We start from the raw sequence: 24,563 nt of genomic DNA, 5'->3' as shown, positions 1-24,563 counted from the left end.
CTTATCTCTCCGCCATCCAGATTTTCACTTCCTCTCATTCCTCCTCCTTGATCAGGTTTTTGAAAGTTTGAATCTTTATTGCTTTTGAGATATCTTTTATGATTGGAATCTGCTGGTGTTTGGTTTGTTTAATTAGGGAAGAGTCTGAAGATGGGGATAGGTATCCCTTTAGTGATTCAGGTAGCGATGAGAGTGTCTCCGAGGAAGGGCTTGAGGTCGCCTTGCATTTGAATGATCGTTTGGGTTACCTTTATCTCCAGTACTTTGACAGATCACCTCCTTATACCAGAGTTCCTCTCATGGATAAGGTAAACTAGATAAAAAGCTTGTTTCCATCTAATGTGAGAGCTAGGTTTTGACACTTGGAAGATGGTTTTTGATTACAACAGATCAATGAGTTAGCTCAAAGGTATCCGGGATTGATGTCGTTGAGAAGCGTTGATCTTTCTCCAGCGAGCTGGATGTCTGTTGCTTGGTACCCTATTTATCATATACCAATGGGGAGAACCATTAAAGACTTGTCCACTTGTTTCCTCACTTACCACACTCTTTCTTCTTCTTTTCAAGGTATTCATCCACACATTCTCTCTCTCTCCCAATTTCACAATGGTGTTTAATGCTTAGAAATGATAACATCACCAGATATGGAGCCGGAAGAGAATGGAGGGGAGAAAAAGAGGATGAGGAAGGAAGGGGAAGACATTAGTCTGGTCCCATTTGGGATGGCTACTTACAAGATGCAAGGCGATGTTTGGCTTTCCCATGACCATGATGACCAAGAGAGACTGGCTTCGCTTTACAGCGTTGCGGATTCTTGGCTGAAACAACTTAGGGTCCAACATCATGACTTCAACTACTTCTGCACCATGTCAATGACTCCTCGTGGTGGCTAAAACCATGTTTGTTTTCTCTCTTAAAGTCCCATCCTTTCCTTTTGTTTATGGAACCGCTGGCGTTTTCTAAAAAAAAAAAAAAGAGTGATCTGGCTTTTGTAGCGTTTTGGGTTAGGATATAGCGTTTTAAGAAGATACCTAACCTTTTGAGAAAGAAAAAAAGTATATGTCAGTATATAGAGAGTTTGTTGTCTTGTTGAAACAGAGTAATCGTTGTTACTTGCGTCTTTGAAACAGAGTAAATGCTTTCTTGTAAGTTTATCTAACACTGTCGAGAGGAACATAACTTTTTGTGCCTCAGCACCGTTACTGAAGTAGTAATCATGTTAACAGTTCAAATATTAAAAAAAAAAATTAAAGTATGAATCTTAGCATACGTAATGAAACATTACATACAATATATTAATAAAATTAATTTTGAAAAGAATGAATATGTCCAGCTCCAAGAAATAGACATTTCGAATTGTATACGAATCGTGGGAATGTGGTTGTAACTGGTAAGGAATCTTATCCTTCACGTTAGGTTTTTAAAGTAGATCCCTTCTGTTTTGTCATATGCTGAGGATAAGATCAAACTATCAAACTTTCGAACTCCAATGCAGACGTAAAGAACATTATCTTATTTATTTTTTTAATATTCATTTGGGAATATACAAATAGGTCATACATCAGACCCCGACTTTTCAAAATAAGGGTTAGGATGAGAAAAATTTAATGTCGACACTCGACAGGGACAATACTGGTCTGAAGAGTGAAGATCTTTACTACTATTATAGACGAACGGTAAGAGTTTTGATTATTTAAAACTACACAAGTCAAAGATTCCACGTTAACTTCTTAGTTTCCTTCCACACCAACATCATCATCAATTCATCATCAGTAATGTTAGAAGAAAACAAGGATGTATATGCATCATATAGATCTTTGACCAAGGAAAAGATATGTAACATGGTCATTCATTTTCAATCTTTTAGTATTTGTTGTCTCATTGATTATCGTTTTTTAAATACATAAATCCAGTTAATGTACACATCTAAATAGAAGAAAAATCTATTGGAACAAGAGATTATAAGCAGGGAGATCTTGAATCCGATGAATATCGTCCAAAGAAAGCTCTCTCTCTAGCTGATTCCGTGTCGCCTGCAATACTTCCTGACATATATACAATCACATTAAATACGTAAACACAAGCATCATCAGTCTTCAAGATAATCATCAAATGTTATTACAAAGGAGAGATAAACTAGAGACATACATTGAATTCCATGTAAGAAGCGTGCATCGCAAGCCATTGAGCATCCATCATCGCGAATGATATACAATACAGTACATCGAATGCATTCTCGTCTTCTGTAATAATTTTATTTGGATATGGTTCTTGATTAATGTTCAAAGATTATCATACACTAACTTGTAAAAAGAATATATATAACATACTTTGTTTACCTTCTAAGAGTTTGAGAAAATTCATTCCCGGAAGACATTTCGGCTTTGCTGCGTAACAACAAAACAATAATTTTAAAGTTCTTCAGTCGAAATTGTTATATACAAGAACAAAACTTGGACGTACGAGTGTTTTGTAAATCGAGCATTTGAATCAGCATGAAGGAGATATTGATTCCGGCCACCGCAAAAGGGTACTCCCACTTTGCCCTCTCGCCTCTTTGTTTCAGTAATAGCCTCCGGAAACAAACCTTCAAATTTTGTATAGACAAATTTTCATACAAATATTCATGTAACATGAGGAAGCCATAGCAATATATGAACATGTTTATTAGGTTTTAATTACCGGATATGTTCTTGCGGAAAATAACAAATTCTCTAGAGCGATAAATCCACAACCCCTTCAAACAAAATGTTTAAACAAAAACACGGTTTAGCCCCCAAGTATTTTTTCCCTTAAGATGATGTTAACACACCACAATCTTACCTGAAATCGGTAGATGGATTGGGACCTTGCCATCCCATATCTTTCCATTGTTCTGTTACTAAGCCTGTGAGACTTATATTCGGAAATGCAGCATTCCACAATGCTTTTAGTGATTCCTGCCGCCATTAACAATGCAAAACATTTCACAAGATGTTTATGGCATAAACAATATCCCTCTATGTTGCTCGGTTACCGTTGAACATATTAGGAATGAGATCAATTACACCTACCTGATGGTCAATACGTGTCTCTTCAAAAGGTACAAGCAAACGATCTTGCAGCTTTTGAAGTCTTTCCTCCTATATATGGTTGATTAGAAAATCCAAAAACGTTACAAACTATTTTTGATGTCTTAACTCTTATATATGTGAAGGTATTATGAAACTTAACCTGAAGAGGAGACAAAGTGTAGTCGATTGACTTGTCTTGACGTCTACTGGACCGTGTAAAGAGACCTCCTATCCATGATCTTGTTCCAACCACAGCCGTAGCTACAACCACCGGTTCACTGAAACAGTTTCATACATAATGAGCTGATGGATCTAACCAATATTGCATAAGTAATAAACTAATCACTCTCTCACACACACATACACACAAAATGTGTTATATCTTTATACACCGTGATCTCAAGCAAAAGATGCTCATTAAAACATATACTTAGACAATTGAGCTATTACGTGAGCGGAACTACTTGACCGCTGACATCTCGGTTCTTTGTTCCCTTTTTGTCGCCTTTCCCACGCTTCATCCTCCTCTACCTGCACACATATATCCAGACACATGTTTGTGTTTGACATTAGGAGAGCACATTATTTTAAAACTTGGGAAGACTAGAAAATTTGACTGAGCTTACTCACTTTACAAGATTTATATGGTGTCTTTGATCGAAGAAAACAATAATATGGTATATTACTTTAAAGATGAAGAAAGCAACAAAGACATGATTACGGAGTCATCAAAACAAAGATCAGTATGGGAATAAGAAATCAAAGTAATTCGTTTTGCAAAAGAAAAAAAAAATCATGCAAAGTTGGATGGTACAAAAGCTTAGACTTCTCTGAAGAAACTTGTAAAATAAGGTAAAGGAAGAAGATTTATACAGAGGTGAGTTGACCACAGATAGGTTTTAGTATTTGTTTTGGTTGCGTACAGGTAAGAGTTTGTAAAAATAGAAATATTTTCCGTGATTATTTAACACGTTTAAGCTAAGCTAGGCTGAATTTTAGGTCGTTATATATAAGTTTGTAATTTTTATACTATTAATTTTGGTTAATTTAGAAAAACGGAAAGAAAAAAAGATAAAATCAAAAGGGTAATGAACGATTAATTATTCATTCATGTTCAATTCTCAAAAAAAAGTCAACAATTCATCATCATTTTTTCACTTAGTCAAATTTTTGGTATAATTGGATACAAAAAGGTTTCTCTAGAAAGTGTAACTAACACAATACCGCAATTGAAGGGGTTCTCTTTTCATTACTTTCTATGTAAAGTTTGAAACTTTACAATGCAATTTACCTTGAAAACATCATTTGCAAAAAATCGTTATGATGATTAAAAGGTCGAAGAGGGGGAAAATTTACCTGTTATAGACTTAGGAACAAGACAATGGAGGAGGAAGAGATGGTCTAGACAAGGTGACGATGAGCAAGGAAGAAGAGAGAGAAGAAGAAGAAGAAGAAAGAAAAAGAAATTAGAAACGAAAATGAAATCCTTCATTGTAATTTTGCAACTTTTAGAAATTGCAAAATGATGAAGAGAGTTGTGATCCAGAAGTGTTTTCCTTCTCTTTTTTTGTTTCCTCTCTCCAATCTCTTCATCGACCGTTAAGTTGCCGCCTTCTTCTCCCTTCCACCAAAATAGTTCTCAATACATCTGGACCGTCCATATCATTTACGTTCAAACCTCATCAACGGTGACCAGCTCAGTTGGTTAATCAACAGTAAAATCGTCTTTTTAATAGAGCCCATCTCTAGGCCCATCACGAAAGAACCCAAACTAGTGATCTGAGTGGTTGCACGTGTCACTAACCCAATACTACCTTATCTTTTTGTCTCCCACCCTCAAATCGAACAACGTAGAAAGACACTGAACACTAGCAACTTCAGTTCCGTACAGAAATGGCTCTTCAGGCTGCATCCTCTCTTCTTCCTTCTACCGTCTCAATCCGCAAAGAGGTATTATCAAATTTTTTATTCCGAATTCGAGCAAATGCAGAAATGTCTCAATAGTTGATTTTGCAGGGCTATAAGTTCAATGCTTATCTAAAGGAGACGACTTTAACTGGTTTTTCATTTTCAAACCATCTTAAAGCCGAAAAGATCTCCAACCTGTTAACCATCAAGGTAAAAAAAAAACCAATCATCTGATAGATATTCAATTCTCAAAAAAAAAAAAAAACAGAGGAATGTCCTGAGTTTATACTCTGTTTTGGTACAAGAACAGAGAAGACAAAGTCCACGTTTTTCCACCGTTATTCGCGCACAGACCGTCACAGCAACGCCTCCATCTAACGAAGCCTCGCCGGAGCAAAAGAAGACACAGAGAAAAGGCACAGCAGTGATCACCGGAGCTTCCTCTGGTCTAGGTTTAGCCACGGCGAAGGCTTTAGCAGACACGGGGAAATGGCACGTGATCATGGCTTGCAGGAACTTTCTCAAGGCCGAGAAAGCTGCGAAATCCGTAGGGATGTCCAAGGAAGACTACACGGTGATGCATCTCGATCTCGCCTCGCTCGAAAGCGTGAAACAGTTTGTTGATAGTTTCAGGAGAACAGAACGGCCGTTAGATGTTCTTGTTTGCAACGCAGCGGTTTACCAGCCGACTGCTAAGGAACCTTCTTTCACAGCCGAAGGGTTTGAGCTCAGCGTTGGAACCAACCATTTAGGACATTTTCTTCTGTCGAGATTGCTTCTTGATGACTTGAAACAATCTGATTATCCTTCAAAACGTATGATCATCGTAGGATCTATAACAGGTAAATAAATAAAAAGACACAAGTCAAAACAGTTACTAGTTTCAGACAATGAATGTTTCTTTATGTTCTTGTAGGAAACACAAACACTTTGGCTGGGAATGTACCGCCGAAGGCGAACCTCGGAGACCTAAGAGGCTTAGCATCGGGACTGAACGGGCAAAACAGTTCGATGATAGATGGAGGAGAGTATGACGGAGCCAAAGCATACAAAGACAGCAAAGTATGCAATATGCTGACAATGCAGGAGCTTCACAGGCGTTACCACGAGGAAACAGGTGTCACGTTTGCTTCTCTTTACCCTGGTTGCATCGCTACGACAGGGTTGTTCAGAGAGCACGTACCTCTGTTCAGGCTTCTCTTTCCGCCTTTTCAGAAGTATATCACCAAAGGTTACGTATCTGAAGAGGAAGCTGGGAAAAGACTTGCACAGGTCAGAGTCTTTGTAAATCGGATTATAAGTATTATATGTAGACAGATTATTGATTGATAGTGTGATTGGTTGTAGGTTGTGAGTGATCCGAGTTTGGGAAAGTCAGGGGTGTATTGGAGCTGGAATAATAACTCGTCTTCCTTTGAGAATCAGCTTTCAAAAGAAGCAAGTGATGCAGAGAAGGCAAAGAAACTGTGGGAGGTTAGCGAGAAGCTTGTTGGCTTGGCTTGATGCAAATGCATTTTTTTGATTATGTATATGTACCTATGAAAATAGAAGTCATTTACCAAACTCATAAACTGTAATACTTTTCCCCACCATTTACTAGTTTCTACCATGATCAATGAGTGACAAGAAAAATTCCATAATGTATTGTAAACATCAAAGATTTGGTAAAGAGTATAGTTGACGTAGAGAGCAATCAAATGTTATTGGTTCATCCATTGAAGTACATGTTCTAGAATTAAAAAAAAAATTTGTTTTACATGGGTACATTGCAGAAAGAAACAACTAAGAACCAGAAATAATGCTTGAGATAAAAATGAATATAACAACAGAGAGCTTTTGGTTTCATTCCAAGTCATCGTCAGTATCATTCCAAACAATGAGCATAAGAAGCCAAAAAGGGTAACGCAAGACACACCTGAAAAGGGATGGACTTGAAGTATAAGGGCAGACAAAAGGAACAACCAGCAGAAAAAGCATACCCAAGAAGACGCAGCCTGATGCGAGGAGCAACACAGAAAGCCACAACTGGTTTCCCACCACTACAAGCATACCAGCTAGAAAAGCAATAGACATGAAAATAAGAGCTATGCCAAGAAGCGGCAGTGCCACCTTGAAGACATTGAGGATCAACACCAGATCGCCAAGATGTGCCCATATGAGAGCAACGGTTGTGAGAACTGAACTGTACATTGCTATTGTGTTTGAGACCACAAAGACTTTATACCAATGTGTTTCTCCCCCAGGTACTTTTGTCACACTGAAAGCTGCAGAAAAGGCAACAGTGGCAACAAGTATAGCCAGCAACAGCAGGGTGTTAACTCTATCCTTGTACTTTTTGGCAGATGGCATCTCATTGGCCTGGATGATTCCTTCCTGAGGCCAGGTGCCAAAAATGAATCATAGGGCATCAATTTTAGAGCTCTTGGTGATTACTGATAAATTTCACCTAAGTTAGGACAACGACTCACTTCAAAACAAACATTTGTTCTTGATGTCACTAAATAAATATTTTTATTTAGAAAATATGATTTGTCTACACTATTACTTAAAAATTCGCTTCAAAAATGTCAATGGTTTTTGCAGAAAGTTAAGATTTTCATTTTTAATTCTGATTATTTTTATTTTTATTTTTGAGTATTCTTTTGCTTGATAAACAAACAAAAAATAAGTAAAACTTGCATGACCGGTGGAGACAGTTGAAAAAAGCCAACCAACCCATCCAACACATCAATATCATATTCATTTTACTTGGGTTTATATTTCGTGACTTTGTTTTCTCACATTGTCTCTCTCTCTCTCTTTCCTTTTCTCTTCCATAGCTAGAATTTCTAGAGATCACAAAAAAAGCTTAACTGATGGTGAAGGTAACACAGAGATTAGGCGGGCTGGTGCTAAGATTTGCGGCATTTTGTGCTGCATTGGGGGCGGTTATCGCAATGGTCACCAGCCGCGAAAGATCTTCCTTCTTTGTCCTCTCCCTAGTGGCTAAGTATAGCGATCTGGCAGCGTTTAAGTAAGCGTTTATGTTTCCTTTTTTTATGCATGTTTAATTCACTTAAGAGAAATAGTGGATGTATTGTGATGATACGTTATGCATTCGTGTGTGTATGGCAGGTACTTCGTGATCGCAAACGCGATTGTTAGCGTTTATAGCTTTCTCGTTTTGTTTCTTCCGAAAGAGAGTTTGCTGTGGAAGTTCGTAGTTGTCTTAGACTTGGTAACTAGTTATACTACTTTTTTTTTGTCACAGTACTAGTTATACTACTTATAATCATTTATTTTCTTAATAGCTGCTGCTACAAATAATATGATTATATACTAACCATGAACTATATATGCAAAAAAAAAAAAAAAGAACTATATATGCATTGTAGTATTGTCTAATGTTGTCTCATTTGATTGCTTACGTGTTTAACATTGTTTTCCTTGTAAATGCCAAATTAACTGTGAAGATGGTGACGATGTTGTTGACGTCAAGCTTATCAGCGGCAGTAGCTGTAGCACAAGTGGGGAAGAGAGGAAACGCAAACGCAGGATGGTTACCAATTTGCGGCCAAGTGCCAAGATTCTGCGATCAGATAACCGGAGCTCTGATCGCCGGTTTAGTCGCACTTATTCTCTATGTCTTCTTGCTCATTTTCTCTATCCACTCCGTTGTCGACCCTTTTCTTCTCCGAAAATCTTGAATCAAATAATATTAGAAATTCTAAGACCAAATACTCTGCTCTTTTCTTTTTTTTTTGGTCAAACCAAATACTCTGGTCTAACTAAGCATATATATCTATATCATTTTTGTAATTTTGTCTCCGCTTGACGCCAGAATGAACAAAACGACCAAAGATATTGATTCATACTGTAAAAGCAAGTGATGTTCGGATTCGATTAAGACCTTATATGTGGCGGCCCTGGCTTTTGGGTTTAATATTTCTCAAAAAATCCACGTATGCGATATAGAGCAGACATTTTTAGGTCTAATAAAACCAAATTAACACAAATGGAAGTAAAATTATACCTATGCGATGTTTACACTCTTATTTGGGGGTTAGAATATATATAAATCTGGATACCATGCAGAGTCCCCCCTATTGTCTAGTTTTAATATAATTTTGTTGCGATGGTTATATCATATTATATAGTTTTGCTAGCAAACTCCCTATAGGCTATTTAAGACAAAGGGTAAAACCGGAAGAAAAGAAAAAGAAAATGGCAACGACTGTAAATAAACATGTTGGAGAAGGGGAAAAACATGTACGTAGTGCCCTCCACCACCAAAGATATTTAAATACATCACTGTGCCTGTTTTACTAAAGTCAATATCGGCGGAATCAACTCTAGGGTTTACTCAAAATCATGGATCACAACACCACCACCGAGTCCGAGGTGTCTCACCCAGTGGATGCAGCTTGCCCTGATCCCTCTAAGTCTCTGGTAAAACGCGAGGAGAACCGCTTCCAGAAGCAGATCCTGTCGACGACGAAGGAAGCGGGGAAGAGGATATCGAAGAGGATATAGAAGAGAAGAAGGACAGCAGTGAAAGCGACCAAGTTTGGGGATTTGATAGTTTCGAGGGTGATGACTACGAGTCGCCTGACGAGTCTCCTGAGGATGATGATGAAAGAGAGTACCGTAGATACGTGCGCCATTATCACGAGACACGGGTAAGTTGTTGTTTCTCATTAGGACGACACACCCATTAGATTTTCTCTATTCATTACTCTCTTAGCGGAACTCTAGATTTATAGTTTAGGTATATTGTAGAGTCTCTCTGCATCAGTGTTTTGTTTTTGTAATAACACCATTGCTGCACTCAGATGCAATTTGGTTGCGAAACACAAACAAACAAAAAAAAATCTTCATTACATTGTATTTGCATGTTGAGTGGTTCTAGGGTTTCAAGGTGGATAAAGAAATGATCCCCAAAAATCTTTTTCAAGGATTACGTGGTCTCAATCTCGATCGCTACTTCATCAAGCCCAACCTCACGGGGCGTGAGTACATGGAGATTATGGTGAAGGTTGGCTATTGACAAATACAACCAAACAGAGGCTAGTTGTAACATATTCAATTAAGATCTTCTACTTTTTCTTTTCTTGTGTTTATGATTATAACTAATTGATCAAGTGTTCCAAAAAAAAAAAAACTAATTGATCAAATCTCATTTCTTATTTTATTTTTTGTTATAGAATAAGATGCTGATTCTTGACCATATTGTGAGGGTGGTGGTGAGGATGAGCACTGGCGTTAAAGCTTATATTACTTTCATGGCCAAGGAGACTCCTGATGGAGAGCTTGTAGAGTACCAACTACCAAGCTAAGACTGAGCGGAAGGTCTGGCAGAAAGACATTCATGCCATATTTTGCAGACCAGCTTCTAAAGGTAAATGTGAGAAACGTTGCTTTTGATTTCATATTTTATAGAAATCTATGAGATATATATATGCATGAATGCTCAATTCGACATGTATGTAGTAGGTAGGAGTAGGTCCTTTGAGTTCTCCATTAGTGATTTATATTGACCCTCATGTTGTGAAGTTTCATCTATCCACCCAATCTGTTTAGTTGTTGTTGTTATTTTTTAATATGTAAATAGATGAAAATTACAAAAAGAAATTTTTTATATGTACTTTGATATGAGAAATCCTCTCTCTATGGTCACGTGACGTCTGATAATATGATACTATGATACTCTTTTGTGAAGTCTTTATTTTGATTTGATTAATTATTAGTAAAAAAGTTAGTATACAATTTCCTCTAATAATGTGTTTTCTCATTATCTAATTACAGGTTAATGGTGTCGTCGAGTTTTAAAATGCTCCTGACCTGCATGCAGGAAAGATTTATTAAGTAGTTCAGTTTTAAAAACTTTTTTTTTTGTCACAATGGAAACTTCATTAAAGGAAAAGAAGAATGGGCTTGAAGGCCCAATCTTTAGGTTCATTACAGAAGATAAACGGAAGAAAAACGTAAAGCCTCTTTCGCTAAAGCATCAGCGGTTGAGTTCTGAGATCGAGGGATGAAGGAAAACGAAGAAGATGCAAACTCAGAGGCAATCGATCGGATGTCTTTCACAATACCGATGATCTCCTTAGCCTGAGTGATGCCTGAGATAGCTCGAACGAGCGTTTGGTTGTCGGAGAGCACCTCGATTGAAGTGATTTCCAAGTTGGTGGCCATGCAAAGAGCTGCTCTGATCGCCACCGCTTCAGCTACTAGAGGAGACTTGACTGAAGCCTCCACCGCCGAACCTGTGATCGGAGTTCTGAGAGTTGACCCCGAGAAGATCCATCCCAACCCTGCGAGTAGCTTCTCCTTACTCCACGCCGCGTCTGTCTTACAAGTCGTCTTGGTGTTGTCGGAGCTAGATGGGGGGCGGGGGGCGTGCCAGACTTGTTTCTCCGATGGTAAGATTCCTTTCTTTGTGAACTCAGCTTGTGAGGTTGACCATTCTTTTGCTAATTTGATTCCCTTCAGTGCTGTTTCCTCAGGTGAATAGCGTCGTCCTTCAAAGATTAAGGCGTTTCTTGAGGTCCAAATTTCCCATAGAATCCACGGGAGGATGTTGAGGGAGATCCCTGATGGCGGTAGACAAATGTGCTTCCTGAAGCTGACTATTGCGTCCTTGAAAGTGGCGCCTACAGCTAGGTGAACTGTTCTATGAAGAGGGATAAGTTTCCAGACTTCCATCGCAAAGTGGCAGGTAAAGAAGCAATGCATTTCCGTCTCTTGTTCTTGGCATCTTGTGCAGTTCATTCCTGTTGCTAGTCCTCTCCTCTGTAAGTTTGCTCCTAGAGAGATAGCTTTGTTGAGAATAGCCCATAGGAACTTGTTCATTTTTGGGGAAAATTTTCCTGCCCATACGTCTTTGTTCCAGTTGAAATCTCCCTCCACAACCAATCTTGTGTCCCTTTGTGTAGGGTTATTTTCAGCGAAGTAGCCTGATTTGGTAGAATAAATACCAGAGGCTGTCGGGTACCAGATGAAAGTATCTTCCGCTCCCTTGGTGCTTGGTTGGATGCATTTTATCTGCTCCTCTAACTCAGGTAAAAGCTCTTTTACTCTTTTTGTATTCCACTTCATCTCCGATGTAAGTAGGTCCGCCACTGTTAAGTCTAGAGCTGCTTATTGAATAGGTCCCATAGGCTTGAGAATCCTATCCGTAGAGATCCATGGATCCTTCCATAGTCGAGTTGTCAGTCCATTGCCTATAGATTTCCCCATGTTCTCTCAGTAGATTTCTGCCATGGAGTATGCTTCGCCATCCGTGCGAGCAATTCTGTGGCGGTTCTACTTCGAGCAATTCAGTTTTAAAAACTAATATGATGAACTATATATATACTGAATGATGAGAAGTCGAGTTATGTTCTTGTGACGTTTGATTGTAGTGGATTAAATATACAGACAAAACTTTAACTTGATGTGAAAAGAGAAGGAACTTATTAATCCATTTTGAAAACATCTTTTAAAAAAAAAATTCAGACCAAACCAAAATGTTACCGCTATATAGCCTGCTCTGTAATGTAGAGTGCAAACTTTGCAAAAAAAATATTGTCATTATTACTTTAGTAATACCGGTAATAATTATTGGAAAAAAACATATATAGGGTTTACTCGTATATATATTCTGTGTGCAAGCAAATTGAGATAAGCAAAATTCGATCTAGGGTTTTACTTACATCGAAAGATGAATCCCAGTGCCAGCATGATTGACACGGTTGAAGGCGAGCTCGAGGTGACACAACACGTGGAGGCTTCCATGTCGGATTGCACTAAGCTTCCGACCAAACGCAAGGCCGAGACGTCTCTAGAGGCGGATCCTGTCGAAGGCGAAGGAAGCCGACAAGAGGAGCACGAGGAGGAAAAAGACAGCGCAGAAAGCGACCAGGTTTGGGATGTCGACAGTTTCGATTCAGACTACGAGTCGCCATCGGAGGAGGCTACGGACTCGGACGAATTCGAGCTGCGTCGTTATATGCGCCATCTCTACGAGAGCCGGGTATGTCTCGGTTTCTAAAGCTTTGTGCTTTATATGTATGTCTGTATGTATCTTGTCTAAAAGCCCTCTTTGAGTTCCATGTTTGGTTTTAAGATTTGGTTTGCAGACATAACAAAGTTCCATTCTTGTTTGAAGTACAATGTTTTTTTTTTGTTTGATGAACAGAACCTAAAGTTTCAATCTGTTTTTGTTTGTTTCAAGGGTTTCTTGTTGGATAAAGGGATGGTTCCTAGGAATCTGCTTCAAGGGTGGCGCTGTTTGAATCTGGACGCCATTTTTAAAAAGCCCAATATCACGGGGCGTGAGTACATGGAGACTATGGCTCAAGTGGCGATTGACAAATACAACCAAACAAAGGTTAGTTTCTTGCTCTCTTTCTCTCTGTAAGAGATGGATTATCATTTCACTATTTTGCTTCTTTTTAAAAAAAAAAAATTGTAGAATAAGACAGTGACGCTTGACCATATCGTGAGGGCCGTGAAAAGGATGAGCCATGGAGTCAAAGCTTATATTACTTTCATGGCTAGGGAGACTCCTGATGGAGAGCTTGTCGAGTATCAAGCTAAGGCTGAGATTAATGTGTGGCAGACTAAGATTCATCCCATCCTTTGCAGACCCACCTCCTAAAGGTCTTTGACTTGCTTTTCCTAATTAGATATTCACTCTCGGGGATGGATGTATTTAGCTTCCTCTATTAACCGACATCTACTCAGTAGTGATATGTGTTTTTTTTTTTTTTGGTTTTCCAACTGCAGACTGTTGTGTTTTCTTGAGCTTTGCTTCCCTCCCAAGGAAAGTTTTAAAAGCTTCTAATTTTTTTTTATCAAAAAAAAAGCTTCTAATTATGTTGGAAACTTATACACGTAATTGAGTTTGTGTAATGGAGTTAAGCTATTTTTAAAAGCTGTAAGACCTTAAATTATACTCCGGTTTAAAATTGTGTTAATGGGGGCTTAGTCTCATGTTAGTGATCTTGTTCAATCAAAGTCTATAATAGAAATCATAATGGCCAAGCATATCTTAGGGAAATGATAACGAAAGTTTCATCTCTCTTAAAAATGAAAATGCTTTTTTCTTTTTTTCAAAAAAAAAATGAAAATGGAAATGTTTCAATAGTTATTATCTTTCTCAGAGGTCGTGACGTTTGATAAGTTTCAATACTCTATGTGCTGTCTGTACTGCGATTTGATTATGAGTTTTTGTACAATTTTCTCGAGTAATGTGTGTGTTCTCATTTTCAAATGGCAGATTGATGACGTCGTTGAGCTTTCCGATGCCCCTGACCTACGGGAAGGAAGACTAAACTGAAGTAGTTTTAGTTTAAAAACATATATATATATATATATATATTGAATTATGACAAGTCGAGTTATGTTTGTCTGAGGTTAAACTGAACTGGATATAACATAAAGAATGTGAAACTCTAACTTGATGGTAGAAAAAACAAGTTTCATCCATTTAGAAAACAAAAAAAGAATTAAACTTTATAGAGCAAACAAAAGAATAACCGATAAAGCCTGAATGTAATGTAGTTATGCAAACTTTGAAAAGATATTGTCATTACCTTAGTAATATTGCCAATAATTAATGAAAAAAATAACACTATTTTGCCACGAATAAATAAAAAGTAAATTTGCTGTCCAAAAAAAAAAAAAGTAAATTTAAGATGGCACTATTGTAAATAGTCGCGTTGAGAGGGGGAAAGACATATCACGAGATCAAAAGTATATTAACATATTGTTCTGTCTGTATGCGAGCAAAATTGAGATAAAGCAAAATTCGATCTAGGGTTTACTTTTACTTACAAAATCGGAACATGAATCCCGGCGGTGCAAGCATGATTGACACGGTCGATTGCGAGCCCGAGGTGACGCAACACGTGGAGGCTTCCATGTCGGATTGCATTAAGCTTCCGACCAAACGCAAGGCCGAGACGTCGTCTCCGGTTGAGGATCCTGTCGAAGGCGAAGGAAGCCCTGATGAAGAGGAGGAAAAAGACAGCGGAGAAAGCGACCAGGTTTGGGGTGTCGACAGTTTCGATTCAGATTACGTGTCGCCAGAGGAGTCGCCTTCGGACTCGGACGAATTTGAGCTGCGTCGTTATTTGCGCCATCTCTACCAGAGCAACGTATGTCTCGATTTCTAAAGCTTTCTCTGCTCTTGATATCTATCTGAAAGGCCCCTCTTTGCGAGCCCAATGTTTGGTTTGCCAACATAAAAGTAGAATTTTTTTTTCTTTGTTTGATGAATAGAACCTAAAGTTTCAATCTTTTTGTTTGGTTTAAGGGTTTCTTGTTGGATAAAGAGATGATGCCCAAGAATCTGTTTCAAGGGTATCGCCGTTTGAATCTGGATGCCATATTCAAAGATCCCAATATCACGGCGCGTGAGTACATGGAGACTATGGCTCAAGTTGCTATTGACAAATACAACCAAACTGAGGTTTAGTTTCTTTCTTGCTCTCTTTTCTCTCTGTAGTAAGAGATAGTTTATCATTTCACTATTTTTGCTTTTTTAAAAACCTGTAGAATAAGACTGTGACGCTTGACCATATCGTGAGGGTGGTGATAATGATGATCGCTGGAGTTAGAGCATTTATTACTTTCATGGCTAGGGAGTCTCCTGATGGAAAGCTTGTCGAGTATCAAGCTAAGGCTGAGATTAAGGCGTGGCAGACTAAGATTCATCCCATCCTTTGCAGACCTTCCTCCTCCTCTTCCTCCTCCTCCTCTTCCTCCTCCTAAAGGTCTTTGACTTGCGTTTCCTTATTAGATATATTCCCGCTTGGGGATGGATGTATTTAGCTTCCTCTAATCTATATCTACTCAATAGTGATGTGTTTTTCTTTTTGGTTTTCTAACTGCAGACTGTTGGTGTTTTCTTGAGCTTTGCTTCCCTCTCGAGGAAAGTAATAGAAGCTAGTTAGTATGTTGGAACCTTCTTGAGCTTTGCTTCCCTCTCGAGGAAAGTAACAGAAGCTAGTTATTATCTTGGAACCTTTATATTAAGTAACTGAGTTTTTGTAATGGAGTTAATCTATATATTTAAAAGCTGTAAGACCTTAATTATGCTAAGTTATTATACTCTGGTTTTAAATTGTGTTGATGGTGCTTCGTAGTCTCATTCTCATATTAGTGATCTTGTTCAATCAGTCTATTATAATTATGCTAAGTTATTATACTCTGGTTTAAAATTGTGTTAATGGTGCGTAGTCTCATGTTAGTGATCTTGTTCAATCAAGTCTATAATATAAATCATAATGTCTGCTTTAACGATGTGTACACTGAAGAGAAAGGCCAACAATATATGACCAACAAACTTAAGGATGAACCTCTTTACTTTTTTTTTTTGTTCAACGATGAACCTCTTGACTAGTACGTAGTAAATTACAATCCGAAACTTAGGTGGTTCTACAGCCCTTCAAATATGATAATGAGTCTGGATAAACGATAATAGTAATAAACGGAGTTTTTACATTGGGATGAAAAGCTAATGATGAACAAAAGGACGAACTAGTACTAGTAAGTTACCATCCGAAATTAAGGTTTCACACTGCCCTCAAAATACAATAAAAGTGTGTCTAAACTACTGGATAAACAAGAGTTGTCCTGGAACTCTCATCTATGAATATCCTCCCAAAGCCCTGCACGCCCCAACTTTCCCCCCAACTATTCTGTACCAAGAAGAATAGTTGCCTCTCTTTTGTGTAGCCATATCCAACAATGAGAACTGCATGTCCTTCTACTACTCCATGTTGAAGTGGTTGTGTTGACTCTCTTACCTTGTAGATATTCTTCAAAACAAAAACAGGAGGAAAGAAACAGTTTGATTAGTTTACTTAATTAAATACATAGCACTCAAGTAGCTCCTTCTTTTTATTTTTGTTTTACTAACCTGCTTAAGGGCACTGAAGTTGGCATCTACCTCAAAGGCTATAGCAACTGGAGAGATGTTGACTTTGTCCTTGATGAAATCAACTGAAGGTGAGGTTTCAATTTTAAACTGCCATTTTCCATGAAATCCAGTCTTGCTCCCAGGCTTCGTGAAATTCACACACACACAAAAACAAAAACAAAAATATTGTGCCATTAATTACATGCGATAAAAAGCTAATTAAACTAATCAAGACAGCAAAACTACATATACTAAATAGATAAATTAATGGGGTTCATATTAAACAAGATACCTTTGCAGATCCCGAACACTTCTCTTTAAGCAATCCGTTAACTGCTATATGGTCGACAGCTTTTTGAAGGTTTGCAAGTTTCAGAGTTTTAGCTTTTTTTTTTGTTAAGGACGATGATTGAGCTTGTTTCTTTGTCTCCTTCTTCAACTTCAGATGCACAACCAAATCATCGTAAAGGAACTCCACGTAATCTTTGGTATTCGTTATGTTCAAAATTGCTTGGAGCATGTGTGCCAAAACTATGGCCCAGCATATCTCTACAATTAATAACACCATTTTGTTAGTCATATATCAGTCACATAGAGCGATGTACATATAGAAAAAACAAAACACTTGCTATATTAATTATGTGAATATATTTATATACCTAGTTTCTGTCTTATGACTTTGGGCAGTGCGTTTGGGGTATCTCTCCAGTCTTGAGACACCTTGCTTCCATCCCCAAACTCCTTAAAACATATAAAATTATTTAGTTAGAGGTAAGTCGGCCCGATAATCAAACTAACATATATGTCCATTTCTTTTTATAAAAAATGTTATTAATTTTAACCCTTACCCCTCCATCATCTTGTGGCTGTTGTTGATCTTCAACTGGTGGGTTTTTTCTAGCAGCATCAGCATCCTTCCTTATCTGATTTGGAACCTTCTCTTTGCCATGTGGTTTACCTCCTAGTGGAGGCAAATCATCCTTTCCCATCTTCTGTATAAAACAAAAAAAAACGATTTATGAAATGGATTAGATTAAGTAGAATGCATATATATTTTTATAATATAAAAATTGCATCTTGTCTCTTAAACGCAAACATCAAAGATCTGATTTTATTTTACCAAAATAAAAAAATACAAACATCAAACGTTTACATGGTGACAGACTGAGAGATAGTAGCAGAAAAAACCCTATTTTCTTCTATATGTGTCTATAAGATCTTCATTATCTACAAGAAAAAAATGATCCCTTAAAAATGTCAGATCTTTTAAACGAGAGAGAAGAGGGAGACGACAGACCAAAAGGGACATGTCTTCTATCCCAAACTGGAAACACAAAAGAAAAAGAGCTCATCTATTCAAACCCATTAAAAACCCAAACTTTGTATCTTGTCTCTCAAACACAAACATCAAAGGGTTTTACTCATGATGATGATAAAGACCCTATTTTTCTTTGATATGTGTTCAAGATCTTTATCCTCTACAGAAAAATGACCCTTAAAACAAAGGGTGATATCTTTTGAAAAAGACAAGGGCGAGTATACAGAACAAACACATCAGGAGATGAAACAACAAAAGGGACCTTTAACTTCCTTAATCCCAAACGAAAACAAGAAGAGCCACTTTGTCCAAACCCATTTGTTAACTTTTGCAAAGAAAAAACTGAAGTTTGAAGTAGATCTAAACTTGGAAAGCAAAATAAAAGTTCAAAAAATCATTTATGATTTTTTTTTGTTTGAATCTGAAATATAAAAACTCAAACTTTTGAAACTGAAACATTTTTCTTGACGATGCATGTGCATATTGAGCCAGGAAAACGAAAGGGAGAGTATAAAACCCATGAGTAAGGAATAAAAGCTCAAAGAGACCTTCTTTTTTTGTTTTACAGGAAGATCTTCAAACTCTCTCTCCAGGATATTGTGAGACTGACACAAAAGGAAATATGGAGAGGAATAGATAGATGCAAGTTCGCTTTATTTTACATGTATATCTTTTTTGTCTGTATATCTTTGTCCAGGCCCGGCCCTTTTTCTCGGAAGCCCTAGGGCAAACAAAAATGATTGTCCCAACATTTTCTTATTTATTATTTAAAACAAAAATAAAACAGATTGGTTTAGTGAAATTGTGGTTCCATATGACAAAAAATGCATGTTCTGCATTATTATATTATTACACAGATTCTAATCAATAGTATAGTATAACACACGCTTTATGCGGTAAGAAAGAAAAATGATTAGCTAATTAGAATAGCGTTACTCAGTTTTTAGTTCCTTGGAATATTCTAACCTAAATAGGCAACAATTTCATTTTAATATAAAATTATGGAAACCCTCAACCGTATTAACAGAAAATTAGTAACAAAGGTGGTGATATCATTTTATTTCGATCGAGTTTTGGTTCCTTCAAATCATACTCGACCTTTTTTTTTCTTCGTTGAACTTATTTAATATTTATTTTAATAATTACAGCATAATAAATGGGCTGGCTATATATGCCATAATTATTATTTATTTTTGAGTGATATATGCCATAATTATATTCCGTTTGTTCTTTCTATGCTCATAGTTTTTTTTTTTTTGATTATTGGTAAAGTTTAACTTTTTTGTATGTTGTTTCAGACTATGCTCATAGTCACCTTATTAAAGTCGAAAAGTATATATTACAAAGGCATAGGATACGGGATACCTATGATGAGTTTAAAGAAGACATGTTGGCAAGATGATTCAGTTTTTGTATTACATTTTTAGGATATATGAAAGTTAAAGAGCAATGCTAATATTAGATTATAATTTTACAATATACACACACATATATATATATATGCACGCATACGCATGTATAATAAAATTAACGAGGAAAAAAGACAGAGTAACTTTTAAAAGAAAAGCAAGTACTAACTAATGAAGACTGAAAAGTGAAACGTAAAATCAATCAAATTGTGAGTTTAGTCATTTGACGTAAATTTCCAAAAACAAAAAAAAAAATCAACTTGAAATAATGAATCTGCAACATATGACTTCTGACGTTTCGTGGCAGATTAGTGTGTGTGTGTGTGAGCGCGCGCCACAACCTTAATAACTCTGGCGTGCAAGATGTAACAATTCATATTTAAAATTAACGTTGTTAGAGAAAAAGATGATTAAAACTATTCACCAATAAAAAATTCCATTAGATTTGCTCGCTAAATGTGTATTAGTAGGACCTTATTTATCAATGCTTTAGGCATCTTGGAAAGCCTCTTGGGACATCTATACTATTAAAAGAGAAACATTCTGAAAAAATCTACTATAAAAAGTTGTTTGGACCCTATCATTTAAATAAAAATTTTGGTCTTACCATAATATTAGACTGATAACAATACATAACCGCATATATAGCTACCTATATTTATTACGCAACATTTAAAGCAGCAATAGCAACGTTATATTTAGTACACCATAACATGTTATACACGATATTGTAGAACACAATACACAATATAAATTATACATTTTATTATACTCTTAACATGTATCTCTACAAATGATATTAGTCTAACATTTCTTTATACTCTAACATCATTTCATCGAGACACTGAAATATTGATCGTCATCCTTACATCTATTACTAGCAATACAACATAGTCTCATATCAAGACAAAACTCATTTCATCCAATATATACAAACAATAACAATCATCATATCCAGATTTTTCTTTCCTTCATAACATTATTCCTCTCCTAGACCAAGACGTCTAGATGTCAATAGTGTCATTCAAATAAAATATCACTTGTGATCATACCCGAACCTCAACACCATTAAATCCTTACATATAGGTTTCATTTTGAATCAAATTAATCAATGCAAGATATCCAACCCGTAAATCGTTATATCACAAGTCTCTTTTTGATAAGGTTCTTGGTTCATTCTTATCTATCAAAATTAAAAAAATATATTAAGATTTCAAATTTTAAACTCACTATATTTTCGGAAATGTTACAAGTTTAAACAAAGATATTCAACTATGTTGTTAATATCCTATTTCGAACAATGGTTTAGGAATGAGCACTTTACCCGATATCTGAAACCGCACCCGTACCTGACCGAAAAACCCGAACCGAAATCCGAACCGAAGTAGTAAGATACCCAAATGGATATTAAGTTATAAGAGATTGGATATCCGAACTCCAACAGATAATATCCGAATCCGAATGGATATCCGAAGATAACCGAATATATATACTTATCTTTATATTTTTAATTTACATCTCTCATTTTATTTAAAATATTTATATTGATGCTAAGATCATATAATATACATATAATAACAGAAAAAATGATTTGCCACTCACTTAAAATACATGTCAAGCTTTTTATTTCATGTATTAACAAAATTTACATTCAAAATTTAAAAGTAATAGTAAAATTAATGTTTATTTATTTTTAAAATGTTATCTCTAAATCTATTAATCATTTAATATATTAAAAATTAAAAATATTTAAGTAAAATATATTTTTAAATATAATAACTTTAAAAATGAAAAATTAAATATTTTTCATTAAAATTTTAAATATCCGAACCCGACCCAAAATAACCGAATCTGAACTAAAAATATCCAAACCCAACCCAAAATACAGAAATACCCGAACGGTTATTATAGCCCTACACCAAAATACACGAAAATCTAAAATATCCAATCCGAACCCGAACGGGTATCCGAACGCCTACCCTACAATGGTTAGAATATATATTGTTAATAATATACTCTATATACGATATTAAATATAAAAAATCTCAAATCTTAAATTACTTGATCTACAAGTTCAATATTAACTCAATCAGCTATTAGTTTGCTAGCATAAATTTCTCTAGCCTATTTTATTTGGATAAACAATAACTCTTTTAAATATATATCTGACTAATATTCTTTATTCATCCAACTAAAATATCTAATTAAATATTTTTAATATTCTACCTTAAATATGCGTACTACTTTCTATATACATTTAATTCAGTTTCTAATTTTTGTAAACCTAAATATATAAATTTTATTTTTTAAATTTGAACACATTCTGAAAACACACATTTGCTCGAATCTGTATATATCAATATTGTTTATTTAGACCAAAATTTTAAACCGTCCGTTCCGAATCGCGATTCTGTATATATGTTTATATGCATACACATTATCTTATAGAATTCATAATAAAAAAATTCGAAAACAAACCCGCGCTTTATAAGCGCGGATCAAAATCTAGTTGACGTTTATTTTTCTGAACAGTATATGTATATGTTTTTTTTTTTAAAAAAATCAGTATATGTATATGTTGGCTTTGGATGTAGACTATCATTGTTTTTCTCTGAAATACGTGTTAGTCCATCAACTCAAATCGACATGATTCATAACTATAATAGGAAGTCCCCTTGAGGTCTCCATCACTATTAGTATTCTCTCTTGACCCTCGTGATAGAAGTGAAACGCATATGTTAGGGATATGATAGGGATATTGATTAAAAAAAGAAAGAATATGATACCTAAAGTCTTACATATATACCCAGATGAGTTGATGTAAAATAACTACAATATATTGAAAAAAAAACAGATTGATTTGGCAACCTCGCTAATTTTTGTTTGTAAGCGTTGTCTCAAATTGGCTTTTACGTCGCTTCTTCTTAGATGTGTTGGTTAAGCCCTTATTAATGGTGTAAAAAAATATTTTGGTTTTGGTAACCTCGGAAGGGTTGAATGACAGATCATGAATCAAAACAGCTTCTGGTGGACAACTGAATGAATACTCAGGTTACTTTATATGTATTATTTGTTTTGTTTTGATTTTTTGAATGATACTATTACTATCTAATATTTTTCTTCTAAAATTAAAACCTCTAGATGATATAAAATAGTCTGATTAATTAAAATCTCATAGATGATATGATACATGAATTTTTATATATGTACCCAGATGAGTTAATGTAAAAAAGAAATTGGTATGGAAACCTCACTAATTTTTGTTTGTGACCGTTGTATCAAAGTTGCTTTTAACATGAGGATGACAAAGCTATTAGGTAATTACCGGATATGTTCTTGCGAAAAATAACAAGAATGTGACAGATCATGAATCAAACCCAGCTTTTGGTGGACAACTGAAAACTCATATATATATATATATATATACATATACATATTATTTGTTTTGTTTTTAATAATAGAAAACTTGTTGTCAACTACAAACATATCGTTTCTGAAAAGTATATATTGTTCTTTTCGAAATAGTACTATTTATTATTTTTTGTCACTATTTAGTATTGTTTAAAAAATAAAATCTCATAGATGATAAAAAGTTTGTCAGATTAAAAAGAGTAGTTTTCCCGTATTCTCTTTTTTTGGTAATTGTTTTCCCCATATTCTTGAATAATTTTTAATTTTTCTTTATAAAAACAATTGCTGTTTATGTATAAATAGCCCATGTGCGGAGGTATCTGGATGAGGTTAATTAGGGTTTAGGATGTGAGATGCGATCAGTTTAAATCAGCTAGTGAAGTTTACATTGATGCATTTGCAACTCCATAGTCCATACTTTTGTCCGAAATAAAGTTGATTTTTGACTCATCAATTAATTTCCAAAAACAAAATAATAAAATTAACTAGCTATCAATAATACTACTTGTCAACGATCAATGTTTAAATAAAAGAAAAAAGAAAACGGTCAATGTAATTTCTCGAGATCATTTTCACTTGAAGAAAATGATGAGATCATGTGAATCTCACATAAAAGAGAAACGTTTGATTGATTAGTAACCTCCAGATGCGCTGCTGAATTTCATTATGGGCAAGGCCGCAGATCAATTTCCATATAAGTTTCCGTAACGGGAAGGAGCATAACTTTGTTTCCACGTGTGGACAACACTTAAAGCAAAACATAGTAGTAATGGTACTATAGTATATGTGATAAACAGTCTCAATCTCATCAACACATAGTTTCTGCTTATTGATACTTAATTATTCTCTAGTTCAGTGTCTCGATCAGTTTCATCAACACACGGTTATAAATTGAAAAAGACAGACTGCAACACTAACCCCAAGGAATTGAGAAACTGAAAACATGTACACTAACGCAAAAATTTAGCCATGACCCACATACATTACGTAGTGAATAAAGCGATAAATTTTGGGAAGTAGCTTAAAATGAGGCTAAAGCTTCTAACTTTATTAAAAATAGAAAAAACTACAACATATTATAAAGGCTTTGTGACAAAAAATAATGATGTAATGGCATTTAGATTTAGGTAGAAGCTTGAGTGTAAAGGCGCCTCGCGTTAGGTTTTTTTTTCTTTGGGTATAACCTTGCGTTAGGATTAGGGCTAATTAAAACATGAAATTTAAGTAAGAGAGAACATAATTAACGGCGAAGCCCGAAATGCTCAAAGAGGATCACAACGGCCAGAACTTACCTGGGAGGAGTTCGTACTTTCCAAGATTGTATTCATTTATGGTGTAGCACCTTCACACATTTACAACAAGTTTTCGTATTTAAACACACTAGTTAAATTTGCTATTCCATTTTTTTGCTATTCTAATTTTTGAAAATTTCAAATTTCGATGATTTTCACTCTGTAAGGTTAATACTATAATTCTATCAAATATTATTCAAAGGATCAAAAAGATTATAAATGTATTTAATTGTGTTTTTACAGCAACTAAAATAGAGTTGTTGATTGTTTCAAAATTGAGGGTTT

The 24,563-nt window shown here is 35.6% G+C and overlaps 8 protein-coding genes and 1 pseudogene across 15 annotated transcripts; 6 read left to right on the top strand and 3 right to left on the bottom strand.

Annotated features, from left to right (window-relative positions):
* Positions 1-5: 5 nt before the first annotated feature.
* On the top strand, positions 6-1,154 carry LOC130501382 (uncharacterized; the record flags this gene model as incomplete). The annotated part of the gene is made up of 4 exons (XM_056996279.1): positions 6-55; positions 137-308; positions 390-567; positions 643-1,154. Coding segments are annotated over 4 exons (651 nt in total), but the record flags the coding sequence as incomplete, so codon positions are not given.
* A 658-nt stretch (positions 1,155-1,812) lies between these two features.
* LOC130494409 (uncharacterized) lies at positions 1,813-3,974 on the bottom strand. Of its 4 annotated transcripts, none has more exons than XM_056996276.1 (10): positions 3,684-3,974; positions 3,504-3,584; positions 3,214-3,331; positions 3,054-3,122; positions 2,824-2,939; positions 2,683-2,737; positions 2,464-2,587; positions 2,331-2,387; positions 2,149-2,243; positions 1,813-2,041 (listed from the first exon to the last, which is right to left on the bottom strand). In XM_056996276.1, exons 2-10 carry the CDS (start codon positions 3,572-3,574, stop codon positions 2,015-2,017), a joined length of 732 nt encoding a protein of 243 aa, XP_056852256.1. In that variant the 5' UTR covers positions 3,575-3,584; positions 3,684-3,974; the 3' UTR covers positions 1,813-2,014. The 4 variants fall into 4 exon arrangements, with proteins under 4 accessions (XP_056852256.1, XP_056852254.1, XP_056852257.1 ...); XM_056996274.1 differs by having other exon boundaries at positions 1,813-2,045; positions 3,684-3,959; XM_056996277.1 differs by having other exon boundaries at positions 2,340-2,387; positions 3,684-3,958.
* A 920-nt stretch (positions 3,975-4,894) lies between these two features.
* On the top strand, positions 4,895-6,577 carry LOC130501380 (protochlorophyllide reductase C, chloroplastic-like). Its single transcript, XM_056996273.1, has 5 exons — positions 4,895-5,003; positions 5,070-5,171; positions 5,272-5,803; positions 5,878-6,233; positions 6,309-6,577. Exons 1-5 carry the CDS (start codon positions 4,947-4,949, stop codon positions 6,462-6,464), a joined length of 1,203 nt encoding a protein of 400 aa, XP_056852253.1. The 5' UTR covers positions 4,895-4,946; the 3' UTR covers positions 6,465-6,577.
* Positions 6,578-7,741: 1,164 nt separating this feature from the next.
* LOC108855950 (CASP-like protein 1C2) lies at positions 7,742-8,697 on the top strand. The gene is made up of 3 exons (XM_018629870.2): positions 7,742-7,974; positions 8,076-8,178; positions 8,414-8,697. Exons 1-3 carry the CDS (start codon positions 7,817-7,819, stop codon positions 8,645-8,647), a joined length of 495 nt encoding a protein of 164 aa, XP_018485372.1. The 5' UTR covers positions 7,742-7,816; the 3' UTR covers positions 8,648-8,697.
* An 85-nt stretch (positions 8,698-8,782) lies between these two features.
* Positions 8,783-10,750, top strand: LOC108842524 (uncharacterized; annotated as a pseudogene).
* Positions 10,751-10,898: 148 nt separating this feature from the next.
* On the bottom strand, positions 10,899-11,792 carry LOC130501385 (uncharacterized). Its single transcript, XM_056996283.1, has one exon. The coding sequence runs from the start codon at positions 11,790-11,792 to the stop codon at positions 10,899-10,901; it is 894 nt and encodes a 297-aa protein (XP_056852263.1).
* On the top strand, positions 11,222-14,614 carry LOC108842530 (uncharacterized). Of its 5 annotated transcripts, none has more exons than XM_056996287.1 (7): positions 11,222-11,362; positions 11,433-11,658; positions 11,876-12,001; positions 12,623-12,954; positions 13,156-13,311; positions 13,396-13,583; positions 14,203-14,614. In XM_056996287.1, the coding sequence occupies exons 3-6, from the start codon at positions 11,938-11,940 to the stop codon at positions 13,579-13,581; spliced, it is 738 nt and encodes a 245-aa protein (XP_056852267.1). In that variant the 5' UTR covers positions 11,222-11,362; positions 11,433-11,658; positions 11,876-11,937; the 3' UTR covers positions 13,582-13,583; positions 14,203-14,614. The 5 variants fall into 5 exon arrangements, with proteins under 5 accessions (XP_056852267.1, XP_056852266.1, XP_056852265.1 ...); XM_056996286.1 differs by lacking the exon at positions 14,203-14,614 and adding an exon at positions 13,710-13,910; XM_056996285.1 differs by lacking the exon at positions 14,203-14,614 and having other exon boundaries at positions 11,447-11,658; positions 13,396-13,910.
* A 91-nt stretch (positions 14,615-14,705) lies between these two features.
* LOC108861708 (uncharacterized) lies at positions 14,706-16,050 on the top strand. Its single transcript, XM_018635647.2, has 4 exons — positions 14,706-15,082; positions 15,241-15,396; positions 15,483-15,700; positions 15,821-16,050. The coding sequence occupies exons 1-3, from the start codon at positions 14,771-14,773 to the stop codon at positions 15,696-15,698; spliced, it is 684 nt and encodes a 227-aa protein (XP_018491149.2). The 5' UTR covers positions 14,706-14,770; the 3' UTR covers positions 15,699-15,700; positions 15,821-16,050.
* Positions 16,051-16,099: 49 nt separating this feature from the next.
* LOC108842539 (uncharacterized) lies at positions 16,100-18,767 on the bottom strand. The gene is made up of 6 exons (XM_018615487.2): positions 18,715-18,767; positions 17,697-17,840; positions 17,508-17,589; positions 17,141-17,397; positions 16,849-16,992; positions 16,100-16,747 (listed from the first exon to the last, which is right to left on the bottom strand). Exons 2-6 carry the CDS (start codon positions 17,835-17,837, stop codon positions 16,535-16,537), a joined length of 837 nt encoding a protein of 278 aa, XP_018470989.2. The 5' UTR covers positions 17,838-17,840; positions 18,715-18,767; the 3' UTR covers positions 16,100-16,534.
* Between the last annotated feature and the right edge of the window lie 5,796 nt (positions 18,768-24,563).

Source organism: Raphanus sativus, unplaced genomic scaffold (assembly GCF_000801105.2).
Source record: "Raphanus sativus cultivar WK10039 unplaced genomic scaffold, ASM80110v3 Scaffold0180, whole genome shotgun sequence".
Classification (NCBI taxonomy): Eukaryota; Viridiplantae; Streptophyta; class Magnoliopsida; order Brassicales; family Brassicaceae; genus Raphanus; species Raphanus sativus.
This window is presented reverse-complemented; position numbering and strand designations above follow the sequence as displayed.